General features: G+C 42.1%; 1 protein-coding gene across 2 annotated transcripts in view; it reads right to left on the bottom strand.

The window, feature by feature from the left end:
- COLEC10 (collectin subfamily member 10) overlaps positions 1 to 2197 on the bottom strand; it is a 38137-nt gene extending 35940 nt beyond the window's left edge. The window contains exon 1 of one of the 2 annotated variants that reach the window (XR_006413895.1): positions 2056 to 2191. Coding sequence is in view for 1 of the 2 variants with exons in the window: in XM_044422035.1 (XP_044277970.1) it covers positions 2056 to 2191 (136 nt within the window). In the remaining variant the exon portion in view is untranslated. Of the gene's footprint in view, positions 1 to 2055 lie in introns of both variants that reach the window. The other variant, XM_044422035.1, reaches the window with a different exon arrangement.
- Between the last annotated feature and the right edge of the window lie 19887 nt (positions 2198 to 22084).

The raw sequence follows: 22084 nt of genomic DNA, 5'->3' as shown, positions 1-22084 counted from the left end.
GATGGGAGTTCCAGGCCAAAATATCTGGTGAACCACAATTTGTCCTTGAGCAAAGTTTCCTCCCTGGTCCATTCTTACACCTATGCCCCGTCTACCCATAAGTTTACCTGAGCATAAGCCACCATTTACATTTCCCATGATGGGTTGAAATGGGTCAGGCAGAAGGGCATTGTGACCCATCTGAAAAGGTGGCTTGTAGCTGCCTGCTATGGTGGGACACGGTAGATGTTGGTGGGCCCTGCTAGGGCCCCAGCAATTGCCCTAAGGTGGTTCTGGCACTGCATTTAAATTTGCACCAAACGTACAGGTGCAAAAGAACAATGTGAACCAACACTTAAGCCCACTTCAAAGGTGCAGATACCAAGGAAGGGGCCACTTGATGGAACTATGGAGTCAAAGTTTTGCACAATAGCAGTTCCCATGAGCAGTTCCCTTGTGCAAGCTTTTAATACCTCTTTTAATTTTGTGCTTAGCTCACAAATAAATTTTGAAACATGAAATCTACTAAAATTTGGATGTAGTGGATATCTATTGGTTGATATCCAGATGAGTGCAGCCTTTTCCAATCTGAAATGCATTCCCAGTGTTTTGGATATCAGCTCCCAGCAGTTCCAGCTATCATAGCCAATGGTCAGTTTTTACGGGCAACCTGCTTAGATCTCTATTTTTAGCGTCACAAAAATCCTGAGAGGAGGATTATGTTCAGTGGTTTTATCCACAAGGCCCACCAACTGAGCTTTGTAGCTGAGCAAAGATTTCAGCCTGGACATCTGAAATGCTACCCAAACGCTTTTGCCATTAGGCCATACAGTCTCTTTATTGTGGATGTGAATTCTTAACAACCAAGTATGGATAGAAGCCCAATAATGTGGGGCAGAGATTAGCTGCCTTGTATACTTCTTTAGTTTCTCTAACGCTACTCAGTTTCGGCTTAATTAACACTAAACAATTCCAGATTAATTTTCTTTGCTAAAGTTTAAGCGAAAGTTTAAGTTGCCCCACTTATTTCAATGGGACCCAAATTCAACCAACTCTGATCTGGATTTAGCTTCACAATATCCAAATGTTCCTGGATAGTCTGTTTTCTGGCATGTGCCCTTGGGCCCTTGTCCCCAGCTTTGCCTCTTAGGTGTGCAAGATTTTACACACTTGCACACCTCTGAAAGGCTGCCACCAACAAAACTTTTTAGGAATAGTGCTCAGCTTTCTGGTGCCACAAAAAAAAAAAGGGCGGGGGGGACTCATTTGCACATTTTTGTAGCTCTTGGGAAAAACGAACAGACTGGAATGGTGCAGGGAGTAGAAGACACTTAAGCTTTTTAAAGCAAGCAACAGTAAGCCCTCCTTCTGCTCCATCAGAAGATGAGTCAAAAGAAATATGTGCCATTGTTTGCTTTAGGAAGGTTAAGTATTTTCCTGTAAGCAACTTTTATCTCTGATTTTAACACCTAGATAAATGCTTAGATCATGAAATGCATTAATTGATCATACTTATTTATGCAATGGACACTGGATTAATCATCACTGAATTAATCATCAACAATCAGCTTAAAAATCATATAAATTAATTCCTTACAAGGATTGCCACCAGACTAGCAAAATTCCTGGTCTGTTTTGTACCTTTAACGCAGGAGTGGGGAATCTGTAATCTTACAAATGTTATTCTACTGCAAATCCCATAATTCCAGATGGGATTTGGCTGCTGGGAGCTGCTGGCTGTGCCTGATGGGAGTTGGAGTACATCTAGAGGGTGCAAGATCTCCCTCCCCCCTTTTAAACTACACCTTGATGTTCAAAAGCCCCCAAAGTGAAAGCTTTTTACTCTGTTAAGAAAAACACGATCAGCTGCCAAAGTAAATACAGTACACTTCAGTCAAATTCCAGCTACAGGAATCAGATGAAAAGCTGGCAACCCTGCTATCCCACCCCTATGGTGCGAGATCTGTTTTTTAGGGCTTGCAGGCTAAGAAGCAATAATGAATCCTGTGTAGATTTTCCCTGAAGCAGATACAATCGCTTTAGCTATTGCAAGGGTGTTTACCTCGGATGTCTCACCTTTTGGTCCTGGTAAAATGGTGTGTGTAGAGCAAACCTCTGTGGCTGGCCGGTTGTCGTCATCTAAACCCAGAATCTGAGCTAGGACGAGAAACAGCAACACGAAGGTTTCGTGTTTCCAGGGTTGCTTCTTCATGCCTCTCGCTATTCAGCTCCACAGGAAATGCCCTTCGTTGTTCCAGCCTTAATAATCTCCAAAAGAAGATTTCCCATATCACTCTAGAGAGCAAACTAAATTGAAGATCCCACTTGATTAGAGCTAAATAAAGGACGAGACTGAAGAGGCCTTAATGGAGCATGGCATTTTTTTATTTTTGCTTTTTTAAAGTTAGCAGTGTAGTCATATATTGTGCAGCATATTTATACAGCAGTGACAGATGTTTATTGAAGTTTATCTGTTGGCCGTGGAATCAGTGCAGGCCGGAAGAGATGCCTTGAATGCATAAGACAACCTCTCCTTTAAGTTAAACTCCCAGAAAAAGACTAGGGTCCATCCTTACATGTTTCAAACTCAGTGGTAAGTATAAAAGATGATAAATTAGGGCTGGAATTCTAAGCACACAAAGGGTGAAATATAATGCAGGTTTAGACAGAACAATGGCCTTTGACTTCTAGCATGCTTCAGCCAGGCTGGTCAACTACACCCAATTCCTGGTGAGGGATAGACTAGCCAAGATGATCTCTGCATTGGTAACCTTAGGATTAGTCTACTTAAAGGCTCTCTGCTGCCTTAGCCTGGTTCAGAAGCTGCAGCTAGAGCACAATGCAGCAGGGAAGGTGCTCATTCGGACTCCAGCTATGCCCACACAAGACCGGTGGTGAAAGAACTGCTTTGGCAGTTCTAGCCAGCAAGCCATGTTCAAGCTTGTTTTATGGTCATGCAAAGCCCAAAACTACTTAGGAACAGGATACCCAGCAGACTGCCTTCCTTATATAAATCCAACTGACCATTAAGATAATCAGATGAGGGCTCACAGACCATTCCAAAGTTTTTGGAACACTACCATATAGTGCCTCTACAGTAGGTCATCTTGACACTGGTGACCACCTTATGGAAAGAACTCCCTTATGCAGTCTGGAAGGAGAAAATTTCTCTGAAATCACTTTTTACTCCCTGAGCTTTTCTTGGCTCATAATTAAATGTGTCATTTTATAGTACCTCTATTGCCTCCTCCTCCTCCTCCTCCGTACTACTACTATTTTGCATCGTATTGCTTTTATCTTAAGAAAGGCAAGCATCTTTCTTAAAAGGAACTTTCAGTTCTGTCAGTTTGCATGACATGTGGAGACATCCAGAGAATAACCGACAGACCGGTTCACCATGGCTTGTTCTCCTCCAGCCGACATCTGAGAGTCCCTCGCAGCAGAACTTGTCTTGTTTTCCACTCCCTCCTCCAGTCCAGGGTGTTCTTCTCTCCCTCACCTTGCCACAAAATGTGTGACCTGGGTTGAATTTTTCTTATTAGTATTTTCAGCCACAGAAAATTGCAAAATTGTGTCCATATTTAAAAAAAACCCCAACCTTTGTTGCTGTTGCTGTTGTTTTGGACTTTCAGAGGTGTATGATATCTCCCCTTAAGAGGCAACTATTGGGAAAATGATTTCCCAAAGGTCCGTGACAAAAGTCGACACTATCCAGGAACAGTTGGAGATCTTGATGCTGGATACATTGAGGCCCCACGGAAATCGGCAGGGCAATGTAGTTGTGACAAAAAATACCAGCCTCATCGAGATCAGTGGGAATGCAACGGATTCACTTTGAGTCCAACCTAGTTGGTTCCTTCCCTTTGGACCCTGACCCTTGCCTGAAGCTGCTGGGGCTGCTGGGAGTTGTAATCCAAAAATATCTGCAGGTCACCAGGTTGGGAAAGACTGATAATCAGCCATATTAAATGAACCAGAATGTTAGCATGAATGCCAAGGATAGAAATCTCTTCCCAACAACAACAGTAACAGCAGCAAACATGGGTAACCATTTCGTGTGGTTTGATAACTTAATAACTATTTCATAAGAGCAGAGTCTTGGACTAGGAGAGGAGCTTCCCAGACTTAAATCCTTACTCTCTCAGGACTTAAGCCCAGTTGGTATTGCTCAGCCTGACCTTCCTCACAGAGTTGTTGTGAAAATAAAATGTAGGAGGGTGCAATGAAGAACAAGAAGTTGCTTGTAGGAAAAGCACAATCAATAAATAAAGCATTGCATAATGATGCATTTATCCAATAACAATACAAATAAACAATTTATTTTCTCACCAAATGTATTTCTGGCTGATTTTCACCTTATGCACACAGTGAGGAAATAAAGCAAATATTGCTTGCTTGTTCTTTTGCAATTTTATCTTTAATACATCTAAGAACCTCTCCCCTGTCAGAAAAGTCTAACTTGCCCAGTTAGCATGCAAGCTAATTTATGCTGCAAATTATTTTCATTGATGCAGCTAAGAAAAAATTGCAGAGTATTTTGTGTCAAAACAGATATTGTGAACCTGTTACTACCAGTGAGTCAGGATATGGTCTTGCCCTCTAGAGTAATGTAAATATATATTCCAGTGTGTTTGTTAAAGGCAGCTTGTTTCCATATCTGAACTTTGCATTTTTGAGCATAAACTGTTAACTTCCAGCTTAAAATAAATGCCAGCTTTCATGACCCAATAAAGCCCTGCAGAGAAAAAATACCCTGGGAAAATATTTCCTGCTTCATTTTTGTAAATATTTATGTATTTCCTTCTGGAGCACATGTGGCCTTGAGAAAATGGACACAAATCTCTCACAAAGTTAACTGTTTAGATTTGAAGCTGTTTTGTTTAGACTAAGAAAGAGTTGAGGGTGAATTGCTAATTTTACCTCGAGAAGGTTCATTTCCAGAAATTTGTAATGTTGATGGTGCTTGGACTGAGGCTAATAGTAAATACAATTTTATTCGTTATATCCTTCATCCCTTTGATTGATGGGGTCCCTATAAAAATTCATAATATTTATGTATTCAATCTTTCCTCCTCCTCTTAATTTTATTCTCACAACAGCCCTGTGAGGTAGCTTAGGTTGAAAGACAGTGACTTGTCCAAAGTGAGCTTTATGGCCAAGAGGGGACTAGAATCAGGATTTCCCAAGTCCTAGTACAATACTTGAATTATTATTCAACACTGGCTTTCATAAAAGCAAGGTAGTACATCAGAACACCAACCCAAGTGGCAATATCACACCACGGTAACAGTGGAAAAGGAAATCAAGATGAAGCTCCAAAAAGTTAAATACAAAACCTCTAGCTTTCCTCTGACCTGCTGCTCTCCAGCTGTTCTGGACTATAACTCCAGTCACCCCTCCAATTAGCAGGACCATGTAGAGTGGGGATAATGAGAATTGGATTACCACCCAGAGGGTGACAGGTGGAATGAAAGAGATGTTGCACAGTAGGGATAGATACACATTGTAAAATCTGTTCCATCTGCATATTCATAGGGGCCTTCATGCCAGCATGCCGTCATGGACGGAACTGGATTTTCTGCGGGATGCATCTGCATGCAAGGTGTGCAAATTTGCATTCCCAAAAGGTGCAAAACCCCTCAAAGTATGCAAATCCCTGAAAAATCTGTATTCTCATGCTTTGTCCTATGGGGGAAATATGCATTTTTGGTTGGTGTTTTTAATTTTTTCATAGTTTGGATAACTAAATTGGTGTGGAATTGCATAAAATTAAGAAACTATGCTCTGTGAGTCCCTGAAATATGGAAAAAAGTTTCCACTGTGCAATCCCCAGATTGGTTTCTTAGATATTTGTACCCATTTGAGTCTATTATGGAGTTATCCAATATTTCTGTTGGATGGCAACCCCCACTAACCCACATATTTTAAAAAAGACAGCAGAGGTAGGAAGCCTGATGGGTGTCCCTGCTAGAGGCCTGCTGAGCTAGGAGACCTCCACTAGATGACCTCTTCATCCCTTAATTCTGTGATTCTATGACCAGGGGCAGGAAAGGAGTTGTCTGAAAGAGCAGGAAATATTTGGATGGCAGAAGGCAGATGTGACAGTTGCAGTATCTTACGAGCTTTTCTACACAAGGCATTTATCGTGCATACATTATTGCCTGCTCATAGCTTCTTTGGATGACATCACCCTCTACTCTTGCTTCTGTGTCTAATGAGACAGGTTGTTTTTCTTCCTTTTTGAGAGAGAGCAAATGTAGCTTTTAATTGAAAGAAAATGCTTTTTCACTCTTTCATTTGTACTGTTCCATTCTACTACAGTGCCACCTAGAGGTTATATATGAGAAAAGCAGGAAAAATGCTCCCCCTCCAGGGCTTGGATCTCAATTCTACAGTGAAACTGAAAGTAGCTATTACAGCAGATTAGCTACTTTGTGTAGAAAAGCTCTATATGTTTGTGCAGGCCATCATATTTCTGATACCAATGCAAACTTGTAACATGGGTCGTTTCCCTTTCCTCTGTATACTGCATAAAATGTCTTATTTCTTTTTTAAAGGGAGTGGGGCCTTGGTGTCCCTTAACTTCTTCAGGTCCCTTCAGGCCCTTACATTTACAGTTTCCCAAGTCATATGGCAGCATCATATGGCTGGCAATTATATGGCAGTTATATGGCCAGCAAATAATCCACAAGAGACAAAAGCCCTTCCTGGATGCATTATAAACTTTTTCATCCCATCTTACCCCTACCAGGCACCCTTTCTAGAGGAAGGAATGACGCTTGCAGGGTCCTGAGCCGGAATGGCCCTTGGTAGTGCCGGCTGGGGAGATAGTAGGGTCTGACATCAATGGGGGACACCATGGGGAAGGCTGTACCCAAAGCCTGTCCAGAAGGACTCAAAGAGCACAGTACACCCAATAATTCAAACTGGGAACAGCTACAAAACGGATTAAATCTAAACAGAAACAAAACAGCTGGAATGGAAACATAAGCAAAGAGCATGCTTGATAGTTGCCACATGGATTTTAGGGTGGCCAGGTGTCTTCTTTTATGGTAGACACTCCTCTGTTTGAAGGGCTGTTGGTCCAGTTTAAAGATATAGTTTAAGGATAATGTGTGCTTTATAATTTATTTATTCAATTTATATTCTGCTATGCTAGTTCTTTAAGCAGATTACAATATTACATAAAATAAAAACAACATACAATAAAGCAGAGAATATGCAGCTGAGGAATCAAATATCAAAATTCTAAAATATATTAAGGCTAAAATCAGTATAAATAACATCCAAATACAAGATCAATTGTTAAAATATCTGGAGAACTAATGAACCATGAAAAGGGAGAGAAGTGTCATTGTGATTTTTGTTGTTGTTACATTAATGAATGAATAAAAATGTCTATTAAGAGAAAGTGCGTACAACATCTCTATGTTAGTAAAAATAACATTAAAATGCATTTGATTACAGAAGATCCTTACAAAAACAATCTGTATATTATCCAAAATGTAATATGCATGGATTAATTAAAATGTTTTTGAATATTCATGTTAACTTTTCCCTCCGGGATAATCCAAACTGGAAAAAACTCTCAAGCCTTGTGACAAATCAAAGCTAGAATTGAAAAGTGATAAACTGAAATTGACAGATTTAGCTACCCCTGGCCAAAAGCTGCTTCTTCTCTTTCAACAGGGCCTCTAATTGTTTCCTGCAAATCTCATGCATGACCTACAATTTAGCTGGACCTCTTGAGAAAAGAATGTTGGACTAGAAGGGCTGATCGAGCAAGGAAGTTCTTATATCGTTATGGGTCAGAACACAGAGACAAGAGGGCTGGGAACTGAGCTGAGCAAATTCTATTTAAAATTCTAAATTCTATTGATGTCTTACCAAGCAAGAGCATTTCAGACACACTCCAATAGCAGATGGATCTCCAGCTGTTTCAGTGGAGATCAAGATATTAAATGCAGGAAAAAAAAATCATAAAGAAATTGGAGAGCCAAATACTTTTTCCAACTATGCACAATACAATCCCAAGCCAAGATTTAGTTAGGTCCCATGGAGAGATTAACACCCCCCTCCCTCACTGGCAGGAAAAAAACAGGGACCAAGTGTCAAAAAAAATGGAAGTCCACTTAATGTACAGGATCCCATGTCTCTACTCAGCCATTCACCGCTTGAGTTTACTGATTCAGTGGTACATTTTAAAGGGTAGGGATTTATCGAGATTGCCCTATAGTCATGCCCACATGGAGAGGTCAGGCATGTGGGCAGCTTCATTGGTCTATATCAACAAACCCATTCTAGGACTTTTCATCCCCACCAAGAGTGGGTATTTTGTAAAGCAAATGGGTCTTTACTGCTCATGAAAGACCAAACTGATGCAAAAGACTTTGTATCACAACAGGGATAGCTCACAAAGATATTTTGTTGCTGGGAAATCTCTCTCATTCTCTCTCTTCCCCAGTTACTGTGACAACTGCAGCTACCTTTAGAGGGAACAGAGAAGTCTGAGGAGTGACATTGATCCTGCTAATCAAATGATCCTAGTGTGTCGACCCTGTGAATCTGGTTCCAGTACCACAGTGCTTTCTGCTTTGTTCTCATTATAGAGGAGATGTTAGAGATGCCTTGGAGTCTTATAATTGTTTGGCTTGTAATAATATTAATTAGTCCACTGACTATCACTTGCCCCGGAAGGTCTTCTCCAGTTTGGTTCGGTGCTAACACAGCCATAGCATCGCACAGCTTAGCTGCCCTCAAAGACTGCCATTTTGTACTCAGAAAAATAAATATTTTTTAATATGGAACTCCTTACTCAGGGTGACACTGCCCTGCTCCAAGAAATGTTTGCTTTGGGAAGGGCTATGGAGGTTGAATTTCCAATTGACAAGGTGCCATGATGCTCAGAGAGAACTACAAGTGCTGGGGCATATGAAATGGCATGCTATTTCCCAGGAGGCATGACACCTTCGACACACATGCCTGGACATTATGATCGGGAAGATGAATTATTTCTGAACACTCATTGGGAACACCCATCATTACTGGGCTGATGCAGAATCCAGCAGAGGCAGGCTTGGGTGTTTGTTAAGCAGTGTTTTGGCATGCCCAATCGTCATGGTTCAAGCCAGGCATCAGGCCAGGAGTTATAGAAGAAATGAAGAGAAAGAAACCAGAGGTTGCTAGAAGTATTGTTGTCCAGGCAAAATCTCAACCTCCAGTGAGCTTTTATAGCTCTTCTTAGTGCATGGAGCCCATGGCCGTGTTCTGGAGCCCAACAACCAAGTTGCTCTGTGGGTTCCTCCCTGATTCTTGCCTCAGTAGCTCCCTTGAAAACTTCCAGGGGTTCCCCTGAAGACTCCTGAGAAATGTATCTTGGCAAGAGTGGTGACATCCTCTATGAGGGATTTGGTCCTCCATTGACCAAACAGTATCTAGGTTATGAGAAACCATTGTAAATTCATGGAGCAGATATGCCCAATTTGAACCATATCCCTGTGTCCGATGTGTATCTGTCTATATGGCGATGCATGTCCCATGCATCACCATATATGGGCAGTGGCGTAAGGCGTGCAGCCTCGTGCACGTTTCTGGGTTTGGAACTCATCCTTAGTTGTCCCCAGGCAATGCCCACATATGTCTATGGAGCTGCTCGCGCCAAAGCTAGTGGGTAGCATGGTATGACCCCTTCATGCTAGTGTGGTCAACCAATTCCTGTTGGGTACCACGATCCACCAGCAAGGGTAGATTGGCAACCCTCAGCAACAGCAACCAATTGTGGCTCTGCAGCCAGGCCGCTCTTGGCCCTCCTGCACTCTTCATCAGAGAGAAAGCCTAAGAATGTTTGTCAGCACCAGAAAGAATTTCCCCAAATTTATGTGTGTGTGTTCTTCTCTAAGGAGTATCAGCTGCAAGGGCTATGAGTCAGTAACCCGCAGAAGTCTTTCCCCATCATGTGTGGGTACTGGGAAACCCACCAAAGCACAGCAGTTGGCTTACTCTACATCTCCGCGTCATTAATGTGGACTTCTTTCATATGGACTGGGCACCCTGACAAAGTGTATCTTTATCCTCTGCGGTAGCATTCCAAGGTCAATTTGAGAGTTAAGAGTTCAGCTTTTCCCTGAACATCACCTTTAGCCAGTTTTGCACAAATACTTTACTGCAAAGACCCTCGTCTCATGAGTCCTCTCTCTGTCTCCTGGCCTGTAGGTGTCTCTCATGTTGCCATGACTCGGAAGACATCCATGAGTCCAATGGACTCTTTAAGAATGTGAATGCCTTTCTTGAAATTCACTAGAATTTTGTTACATCATCCCCAGAATTTTATACTGATAATTTTAATTTTGTATTTGTAAAGCAATGTATTTTTTGTATTTTTATATTTAATGGTAATTTATTATGTACTATTGTATTTCAATGTATTTTATCATGTTGTAAGCCGCCCCGAGGTTTCGGCAAGGGGCGGCATAGAAATGTTATAATAATAATAATAATAATAATAATAATAATAATAATAATAATAATAATAATAATAATATATTAGCAACAGAACACTTGAGTGGAATCAAAGCAATTTTGCCACATTCGAAGGCTAAAGGGTTGGTGGAAATAGTTTTGGAGACCGGGGATATTGAAAAGGGTGAGATGGTTCACCCTCCTTTCTGATCACAGCATTCGAAAACCCTTTCTCTTCAGAGCTCCTTCCTGCCCAGAAGAACCCGACTAAGGACCAGCGGCACTACTTCTGCCATCACTCTGAATTGGACTAAGGCTGATACGATAGTGACATTTTCTGAGCAGGCAGGTGCTTTGAACATTTGGGAAAACTTTCAGCAGTGCTCTTCTGCTACCAAACCTGAGCGAAACCATTGTTTTCATACACTGCCATACATTGATTAAAATTGATTGGACTGCCAGAGACCAAAGAAAATGGCCTTAGGTCGACATTTGACCCATAGTGGCCAGTTGGCAACAAGTGGTTCCTCCTCATTCTACCTACAGAACATGCAGGGCTACCTCCTGTTCCAAGATGTACGTAGGAGACATGCTCTGCAATTCTACGCGTGTTTTCGCTGAAGGGTTTGAACAGGCTTTCTGTGTTTAATAGGGCGTTTACTCTAAAACTAATGGTTTTATATTATGTTGCAATTACATTATTGTATTTTATGGTTATAACTAGTGTCTTGTAAAAAGCCCAGACAGCTTTAGCTTCTAAGAAATATGCATGTAGTTTCTGTATACCCTGAAGTGCCTGATCTTGCCTAATTTTGGAAGCTAAGTAGGGTTGGTCTGGTTGAAATCTGGATGGGTGACTTAATGTTGTAAACTGCCCAAAGAGATTTCACTACAGGCAGCATAGAGATGTGATGAATAATAATATATGGCTAAACCCCCATTCTTATTTGGGTATAAATCTCACTGAGTCCAATGGGACTTATTTCTGGACGAGCATACATGGGATCAGACTAATGGGCTGCAACCCTATGTACCTTGGCTTAAGCCTAAAACATGTTCCTTTCAATAAGTCTGAGTAAAGATGGGCTGCTCTTCAGGATAGTGGGTGGAAGGGATGTTTTATGCAGAGCAGATTTTTAAGAACCAGACAGTTTATCTGAAGTGGATGTTTACAGCTCACGGAATAAAGCAGAAAGTTTGGCTGTAGACTTGTTTATTGGCTGCTCTTTTTTGTTTGCTTGTTCCTTTCTTGCCTTGCTCTCTTGTAATGAATTGTCCACAAAGATTTATTGTGTGCCAGTGTGAGTGAGGAGACTGCTTCAGGCAACGGATGATGGAGATGGGAGCTGCAAGGAGGTCTGGGGAGAAGAACAAGCTGCATGTCCTGGGTGACCTGCCCTGCATCCCATAAGCTGGCCTGCTGCCCTCAGGTGTGGTGGAGGACAGAGAGTGTGTTAGCAGCCCATTCGGAGGGCTGGAGCCTCGATCTCCTGGAGGCCCCCTGTTGCCCTATCCTCTTGTCCATGGGCACGTGCTGAAGTAAAGGTACAGAAGCTCTGATGACCTCAGTTGCATCTCATCCCCATCCAGACGCTGGCAAAAGCCCACTTGTGTTTCCCATCCTCCTTTCTGAACTCTTTCTGCCTGAGGCTATTTCTGAAATCAGATAGGCTCCTCTCCCCATCCATACAATCCTTTTCACAAATTGGTGGCCTCAGGAGATGGCCCTTTAAACACACATGCATGCACACAGACACAGACACAGACACACACACACAGACACACAATTTACAGCATACATAAATTAGCATGTGAAAATTTGCACTCTCTCCTTCTCCCCTTTTCTTTTTTTCTCTTCTCTTTCTATTTTTCCTCTACTCTTTTTTCTTCACTTTTTTATTTTTTTCTTTCTTCTCTTCTCTTGTTCCCTTTTTCCACTTCTCTTTTTCCTGCCTTCTTTTTTCTTGCCTTTTATCCCATAGGCCTGTCCCATATTTTTGGCACCCAGCAGCTCCCCTGATGGAGGTGAATGTGTTGCAGTATGATTCAGCCAGGGCCAGTATCAACAATAGGTATGGTTAGGCTGACACTGGGGCCCCACTCCCCGTCCAGAGTCCATTGATAAGAGGCCCCTGGAGTGCCTCCCTCTGTCACCCTTGCAATTTGCTCATTCGTAGAATCATAGAGTTGTAGAGTTGGGAGAGGTCATCAGGTCCAACCCCCTGCTGTTGCAGGACACCAACTTACACCATCCCTCTCAGATGGCAGTCCAGTTTTGCTTTGAATGTCTCTAGGGTGGGAGAGCCCACCACCTCTCTAGGCTGCTGGTTCCACTGTCGGATTGCTCTGACAGTGAGGAAGCTCTTCCTGATGCCCAGCCTGAATCTGGGTTGTTGCAACTTGAATTGATTATTCGGTGTCCTACACACCAGATACCAATCTTCAAGAAGAGATCTTGACCTTCCTCTTTGTGACAGCCTTTGAGGGATCTTCTTTTGTTTTGGCCTAGTCAGTGGTGGTAAGAAGGAGGGTGCTCTGCCCATTCAGCAAGCACATGGGAGCCACGAGTGGAGGAGGAGCAAAAGCAGCTGGAACAAGATGGACTCACAAAGGGAGGGGGGTCAGTGGGGATGTCTTGCCCCACGGCCCTCAAGAGCATCAGCTGGCACTGTATTTAACTGCCAGTCTGGTCAGCTTTTGTACATGGGTTTGGATGTGCATGTCAGCATGTCTGGTGGAAAGGTGGAACATCAATGTTTCAGATATATATGCCAGTGCAGACAGTGGCAAAGCAATTGCATGGCTGCTTCACCACTTTTGCTTACCTGTGTGCAGACCTACTCAAGCCAAGAAGATCTTCCTGGCATGTGGGGTTTGTCTTCAGCCTGGCAGCTACGGCACCAAGCCCTAAAACAGGGCCTGGCTTATAAAAATATTCCAGACCGGACATCGTATGTTGTCCCCCAAATCATCCGTATGAACAACAGCAGCAGGGAGAAATTCTTGACCTAGACAGACACTGGAGTGAGTCAGCTGCGTGAATCATCGCGCAAAGAAATGAACGCTGAGATGACACGGCCCCTTTCGGCATGACTAGCGCCTGCATGCAATTTGGGTAAACTTTCACTGCCGCATCAAAACAAATCATCAAGCTGAAAGGTAACCACTGAAACGGCTACTGCTCGGCCAAATTATAGTGTCTTAATTGGAGCACACCATAAAGCAGTATGAGTCAACCTACCGTAACCTTGCAGCAAATACTGTGCATTATGGGTAACACTTTTTGTTTCCAAATGGCAGAGGTTCCTTCACTGGCTCTGGAGAAACAAACACTGATGCAAATAGACGTTTTCCGACTTCAACAAACTCATACTCACTGCTACTTGTTATGCCTAGTGGTTTACACATAACCCAAACAGACCCCTAGCGAGCTGGCTACGGATTATGCAGCTAGTTTCAATATATATACATATTTATTTAATTGGTTTTTTTATAAAATATACAAAGAAAAGGAAATAATGATCCCTCTGAGTTACATACAACAGAACCATCCAATCATGTTGATAAAATAAAGTCTCAAGTTAGCAAGCATACAACATGGACAAGAATTATATATCTATGTATACAATCAATCCTTCTGATTGTTTGGTTGATTGGTTTTAGTATGCTTCTAACCACATTTTAAAAATATATATTTCTAAGTGACTTACAAAAGATACATTAAAGTTCATTCCAATAGAACATTTATAAAAACATCAAAACAAAGTCCTTATAGTTCCATAATTAGCAAGCAAACTGGATGGCACAGTCAGTCTAAGAAAATCTGCATCCTTATTAGCACCTAAAGCAGCCACATTTCCTGAGGATGTTTCTTATTTTATAACCCATGTGGGTTCATAAGTACAACCAAATCTCCCTTTTCAACTACATAAGCCATAACTGTTGCATGACTCTCACTGTCACCACCCTACAGGCCAGATTTCCTCACACCCAGTCACTTTACTTTTCTAACAGGCAACAGGAGAGACAATTTCTTCCACTTCATTCCTTTCAACAGCAACTTTCCATTAGCTTCAGCAAAATGTGCTCAAGTACTTCATCTCCATCAGAACAGAAAAACACCTAAGCAATTATTTCCCATCTCTCTTCCCTTCCTAGGTCACCAAGACAGTCATCATGCTCTTATGATGGGTGGCAACAGGGTGATGGAGGTTGAGACACTGAAAAATTGTGGCAGAAGTAGCACTTGAATTGGGGACTTTCCATCACACTCAGCTGTTCTACCATACCAACTCTCCATTATGAAAAGTGAAACAAAGGGTATTTTTATGGGTTTCACATCAAGCTTACGTGACTAGACTCTTTGTGGGCCAACTGGAACAGCTTGGCAATATGTTTCCATGGGAATTAGTTCTTCAAATATTTTATTGCATGGCTCGGGAATACCTGTGTGTTCATATGTTTAAACAGTACAGTGAATTTTGCTGTTGCTCTGTTAGTAAAGCAGCAATTCAACACGTTCTGGCAATGTTTACTATCAGTGTGGCTTGCGAGGAGTATCTGTGAGGAGATTCACAGTCACCAGAGAATAAAGAAAGAGGATCATTAGTATGGATGGTTCTCATGCTCTGTCAGCAAGCCCCAAGATGTTTACAGTCCAGTGCTGGGCAACTTTCTTTGAAGGCATATTTCCTTGAATGCGATGGGATGCACATGCAGAAGAATATGGTGGTGGAACAGACCTCATCACCTCTTATAGCGGGTGCAAATGACAATTGCAAGCACTTCCAGCAAATATAAAACTTGCAAAACAGATAAAGGTGGGTAGGTGGGTCAATGGCAAAAGGGATGGGGCAAAAATACTAAAAAAAATGCTAGTGTATTTTAGCTTAAAGCTGTTACTGCCAGTAACTAAGTCCTGGAAGAGTCATTTCTGGTTATCCTTTGGAATGAAGGGGAAAGCTGCAAGAAATCACTGACTATTTTTTTTTGAAAATTTTTATTATGGGACATGGCTGTCTGGGGAACCAAGAGACCCATACTGGGACCCAGACAGGCAGTATTTGGCCCAAAAGCTGAAGTTTAACACTCCTGATAGAAAGGATGACATCTGAATTGGTGGCTATGGTGGGGGTATGGAAGGGAAGCATCATGCTCACATTTTGCATCTGTGGTCACACATTCTCATGTTCACCTGGAATCAGACTGCAAAGACATTAACCTGCATTAACGGGGATGCATCAAAAGAAGTGCTACTTCCAAATCACAAGAAGTAGTAGTTCCTCTATGCTCCTCACTAGTCAGACCTCACCTGGAATACTGTGTCCAGTGCTGGGCACCAAGATTTAAGAAAGATGCAGGTAAATTAGAAAGGGTCCAGCAGAGAGCAACAAAAATGATCCAGGGCTTGGAAACACTGCCCTATGAGGACAGACTGAAAGAACTGGGCATGTCCAGCCTTGAAAAGAGAAGACAAAGGGGAAACATGATAGCCCTCTATAAGTACCTCAAAGACTATCATAAAGAGGAAGGTCAAGACCTCTTCTTGCTGATGCCAGAGTGTAGGACACGGAATAATCAGTTCAAGTTGCAACAACCCAGATTCTGGCTGGGCATCAGGAAAAGGCAGCATCCATCGTAAAATTCTCCCTTCGTAAAAAAAAAAAATGTTAGTATTGCCTGTAGGCAGCAATCATTCATTTTAATGGGTGTGTGGGTGAAAGTACTTGGACAGAGCTAATGAATCTAGAAGTTAACAGTATGAGTGAAGAAACTCCCATTTCAAGCAGCCTTTTTGTCATGACCTTCAGCAAGTTGCTGTATTCCAGCACCCATGTCCTTTCCGCTCACAATATGGAGATGAGAATAATATTTCCCTACCTTTCAGGGCTGATGTGTTAATGAGAGATGGCCATGAAATACTTTGAACATGGTTAGCAGTGAAATTCTATGCATGTTTACTTCAACGTAAGTCCCCTTGGGTCAAACAGAGCTTACTTCCAGGTGAATGTAAATAAGAATGCAGCTTAAATGCACTGTATAAATTATTGATGCACTATTGATTAATGATTATGTAATTATGGAACTTGCTTTCCAGAGAGGTGTGCCTGGCAAGGACATTTCATTTATTTCAGTGCCAGCCCAAACCTTTTTATTCTCCCAGTTTTTTATTCAATAATGTATTTTAAATAATTGTAGCAGATGTGGGCACTAAGGAGTTCTTAACTATTTTCTGGCTGTAATGTGGTTTTAATATATATGTATATTTTTGGCTTTTTATATAAACACCTTGAGATTTTCTAATAATCAGATGGAAAATCCAAAATTTTAAATAAATAAATAAATAAAAATAAGAACTCATCCCCATGATGACGACGACTCCAAAGTTTGTGAAGCTTAGATGTTCTCTCTTGTGCAGAAGGTCCAAAGTTTGGTTTCTGGCCATTTCATTTAAATGAAGCACAAACTAGTAGGGTTAAAAAGAGACCCAGTGTGATGTAGTGGTTAAGAACATCTGTGTTCTAAGGAAATTTGGGTTCTAGTCCCTGTTGAGTCATGGAGCCAACAGGGTGACTTGGGGCCAGTCACAGACTCTCAACCCAACCTACCTCACAGGGTCGTTGTAGTGGAGATAAGATTGAGTGATGGAAGTGGAGAATGATATAAGCCACTTTGAGTTCTTTAAAAAGAAAAAAGGATATAAATCTAATAAATTAATGAATTTATTAATTATCTGAATCCTTGGGAAGTCAGTTAGGGTAGCCATTTCAGGGCTGACCTTATCCCTTCCCATTTTTATCTAGGTTTTCATCTCTCTGTCTCCACACAAACTGCACATTACCATCTCTTGCTTGGGCTCTGCATTTCCTTTTCTAGATCATCACCATTCTTGGCTTTAAAAACACTGTTATTGCATCACTTTCCTCTGTTTAGTCTCATCTGACCGCCATCTACTTCCAGAACAAGAACACATTTCCTCTCCTTTGCGAACCTTTCCATCCCAGATCGGGTGAGATGCAGGGGCTGAAGTGCTGGACAGGGTCTTTGGAGGCCTGGGTTCTGGACCCCACTCCACCATGAAGCTCATTGGGCGAGTGTGGCCAGTCATGGACTCTCAGACGAACCAGCCTTGGATTCCCTGGAGGAAAAAAGACAGAGCATAAATAGAAGAAAGAAATGTTCACCTAAAACACAATAAGCAGAGCCAGGATCAAAGAAGGCAACAGAATTTCACCTCACAGAGAATCTTCAGTGTGGTGGCTCCAATCCTCTGGAACGCCTTGCGTCTAGAAGTTAGTCAGGGAGCAATATTGCGGTGTTTTTGGTGCCTCCTGGAAACATCTTTATTTCAGGAAACCTTCTTTGGTTGAACAGGCACTTTTTATTTTTGTTTTAAAATGAATTTTTACATATAGTGTTTCGTTCTTTTTGGGTCTTCCTGGTCCATGTCTCCACAAGCTGTTAAGATGTAGAACATGAAATGAAATGAAGCCTCAGGAATTATAGATGGCATATCTTAGAGAGTCGTAACCTATGTGCCACCCACAACAACAGGGTCAGACCTACCAATAGGCAAAAGAAGATGGCTGCCCTGGGCAGGAGATGTTGAGGACTGAGGAGCAGCAGAAAGGTATTGGAGGACAAAGGGGCATGTGTCACCAGGCCTTGCTGGGAACCCTGAAGCTAGGTGGTCATTGCAGATAAAGGGAGAGGATTCTGTCCTGTCACCAGTGCTGAAATGAGGCTCAACTGCCAGTCCAGGTGGCTTTGATAGGTGGAATGAAGGATGGGTTCTGTCCAGTCCTTCACATCTGGCAGAAAAATGTAATGAGCTGGCCCTCTTTGTCCCCTGTCACATTCCTGAAGCTGCCTTCTCCTATTCTGCTCCCCACGTTGGTGGCTCCTGAGACTGGAAACTTTCCCCCCTAGGGGAGAAAATGGTCCAGGGAAAATTTTGGAGAGAAAACCTGCTGGTGGGAAAAGATTGAGGACCTTTCTTGCAAATGCTCTCTCCAGTGGTCAACCTGTTAGATCAGGCGGAAAATGCAACATCGGAAATTCTGGGTTAGGGCTTAATGTCTATGTTTGGAAGTGTGTTTATTTCTTGATTTCTTTATTTGCTGAACAGTAATAAAGATTTAATTCTAACCTGAGTAAACAGGACATTCGAGCCCTTGAGAACTGTCTGTATGAACAGAAACACAGTGAGTGGAGATTGCTGAACAGCAAAACCCTTGTGTGTGTGTGTGTGTGTGTTTACCAGCTTCTTATTGACTCTGCTCATGCATCTGAGTTAAGTTTAGGTCAGAAACTCTGGAGGATAGTGGAAAATGCAAGTGTGGACCAAGTCAAGATGTCACAGAGGTCAGCTATGAAAAGTGGCTATCCAGGTAAACAGCTACCCATAACTGTGTTTTCAGGGGAAATGGGTACGTTTGTGCATGGGTTTTGCATTCAAGAGAGACAGCAGAGGTTGGCCATCTGGTGGAGGGAAGCCCCCTCTAATTAAAACCAAAACTGAAGATGACATCTGGAGACAACTCCTTCCCATCTCCTCCTTGGAACAAGATTTCCATTGTTCAGAATGGAAGATCTCATGATGATGGATGAGTGCAGAAAGTGTGTCTTCATTGTAATAAGAGTTGTAATGGGAGCCTTCCAAGAAATTAAACAGGTAATTTCAGAATGAGAAAGTCAGTAGATTTTCTGTGCTGAGGGGATGGCTGAGGATGATGGGACTTGCAAAGAAGCACATTTGGAATGCAACATGAGGGGAAAGATTGTACCAAGCAGTAGTGGGGATTCAAAAATGCACATTTAATTTTTGGTCCTCTCCCTACAATTTTGGTCCTCTTTCTTCCCAGGTGTAGCATGAAATCTAATCAGGAAAAGCTTCCTCTCTGTCAGAGCAATACAACAGTGGAACCAGCTGCCTAGAGAGGTAGTGGGATCTCCCACAATAGAGAAATCCAAAAAAGAAACTGGGCAGCCATCTGAGTGGGATGGTGTAATGTGGTGTCCTGCAACACCAGGTGCTTGGACTCAATGTCCTTCATGGCCCCTTCCAAATCTACTATTCTATGATTCTATTATTCCAATACTTGAGTATAGCATTACAGAAAAGCTAAAGCTAAAAGGATGACTGCAATGTACTGAAGATTTGGAGATACAACCTTCACCTCAAAACCTAACAAAACTCTTTGGTTTAGTTTCGGGGCCAAAGCAGATGGGACTCCATGTTTTAAAAACATAACCTGGTGTTACCTACCTCCTTCTTCAGATGATTTTGCAACATGGTTTGGAGGGAAAGGGACTTGAATTTCATTGACATTAACAGGAGCTTTCCTTGTAATGTGAATAAGAGGCACTGGTCAGGAGAAGTTGTGATTCCGATCAAGATTCCAGCAGGGAAAAGTTTTTAAGTCTCTCTTCTCCTGTGTCACATCCCCTGCCGCCAAACTGCATTGAGTATTTATCAGAAGAAAGCACGCATGTGAGACCAAAGCACATGACCAAAGTCAGCTTTCAAATTACGCTCAAGTTTTGTACAGGAAAGATAGTGCAGCCTTCATGAAACCTGCATGCCCAACACTGGTTGCTTCCAGTTTTAGCCAAATCACACTCCACCCCAAAGTCTTCTAAAAACAGTAGCGGAACAGCAAAGGAACTGGTCGTACACTGACAGTACCACACTGTCCCCCACCCAGTAATTTGGGCATAGCCCCATATACAAGGGACAATATAGAATGCAACCCTCGTGATAATCCTGCTAGCAAACAAGGCAGTGTTCCCAGCAAGAACTGAATGTTCCCAGCTGGAATGATGGACATGAGCCTTCTTCTTCCCTGCTATTATTTGAGCATTACCAACTCACTGGAAAAAGAAAGTGTAATTTCCAATTATGTTTTGGAAAATTAAAATCATCTGCAGAACAGACATGTGGACGAGCCTTCCCTTTCTCATGTCTGAATTTGGTATTCATGCGATGAGGCACTCTGGGTGATCCGCTAACAGTGCCAAGCGAGGAGAAGAAGAGCTGGCATTTATGGGAATTTTTCGCCAGACATCAAAGCTCTGTTTCACAAAATGTGATGTAATGCTCTTTCTCATTCTTATTTTTCCTAGGGACTATAAAGTTCAAAATTTGCTTCCTTCATTGTGAATTTTGGTCAAATACTGGAAATGTTCTAGACCTAAATAGTAATTCAGGGAATGCCATATGAGCCTTTCCAATTATTATGGTTTCCCTCCAAAGCTTGATCTTGATAAGCTTGAATGCTGCTGAAAGCAACAAAATGAGATTCAGTAAGGATGAATACCAAGTCAATCCATCCTTTATTCGGTGATTGACCAGCCAAGAATGCCAAGTCTGCCACATAGGAAAGAGAAGCCAAATGCATTGATATAGGATGGGGAATAAATGGCCCAACAGAACTGAAAAAGGAAAAGACATTGGAGTTATCATGGACAATGGGCTAAATACAAGCTAACAATGCAATGCAGCCACAAAAAGGGCAAATCCTGTTTTGAGATGCATTAACAGTATTACTTCCAAATTATGAGAAGCAATAGTTCCCTTATACCTCATCTAGGAACTTGTGTTCAGATCTGGGCACCAAGAGGTAAGAAAGATGCAGAAAAACTAGAAAGGGGAAGGCAACAAAAACGATCCAGAGTTTGGAAACACTGAGGAGAGCCTGAGAGAACTGGGCGTGTTCAGCCTTGAGAAAAGAATGACGGGGGGAGGGTACATGACATTATTCTATCAGTACCTCAAAAACTGTGACAAAGAGGCAGAACAAGATCTCTTCTTGCTCATCCCAGAGTGTATGGAATAATTAGCTCAAGTTGCGACAACCCAGATTCTGGCTGGGCATCTGGAAAAGCTTCCTCACCGTCAGAGCAATACGACAGTGGAACCAGCTGCCCAGAGAAGTGGTGGGCTCTCCCACACTAGAGCCATTCAAAAAGAACCTGGACAGCCCTCTGAGTGGGATGGTGTAAATTGGTGCCTTGCAACAGCAGGAGGTCGGACTGGCTGACTTTCTTGGCCTCTTCCAACTCTGTTCCCCTCCAGGATTCTATGGAAAGTCCCACCGTGGATCCGCAGTTGCATGGAGAGGGGTCTTATTGCAACACCTGCTAGAGAGGAACAGCAGGGAGGAGTCTATTGCTGACTCTCTTGTTTGTAAGCTTCCCAGAGACATTTGTCTGACCACTGTAGGAAAGTCTTTGCTCTAATCCACCATAGCTTTTACATTTTGGACTCCACAACCTTTGGAATCATTTCTTAGTGAGGTCTGCCAGTGTTCTGTGGCATTGTTTTATAGTTTTCAACAAGAAGCTAAGGGCACAATTCTATCGCTTGTGTCCTTGGTGACTGCACCCATGAAAATTTAAATATTTGTAATTTTTATTTGACTTTTATTTATTTATTATTTATTTAGGTATTAGGGGAACTTCTATGCTGCCCCATTCGCCGAAGCCTTCACAACCATAAATAAATAGAATCCTATAAAACAATATAAATTAAGTCGCCCTGGCCAAAGAATAAAATACATAAATAATATTAACAATTAAAATAATGTTTGAATAAAAAGGTCTTCTCCTGGTGACGAAAAACAAATAATGACGGCACCAGGTGGAC

This window comes from Varanus komodoensis, unplaced genomic scaffold (assembly GCF_004798865.1).
Source record: "Varanus komodoensis strain SLA01 unplaced genomic scaffold, ASM479886v1 scaffold12, whole genome shotgun sequence".
NCBI classification, from domain to species: Eukaryota; Metazoa; Chordata; class Lepidosauria; order Squamata; family Varanidae; genus Varanus; species Varanus komodoensis.
The sequence above is the reverse complement of the archived record's forward strand: the minus strand, read 5'-3'. Positions and strand labels throughout refer to the sequence as shown.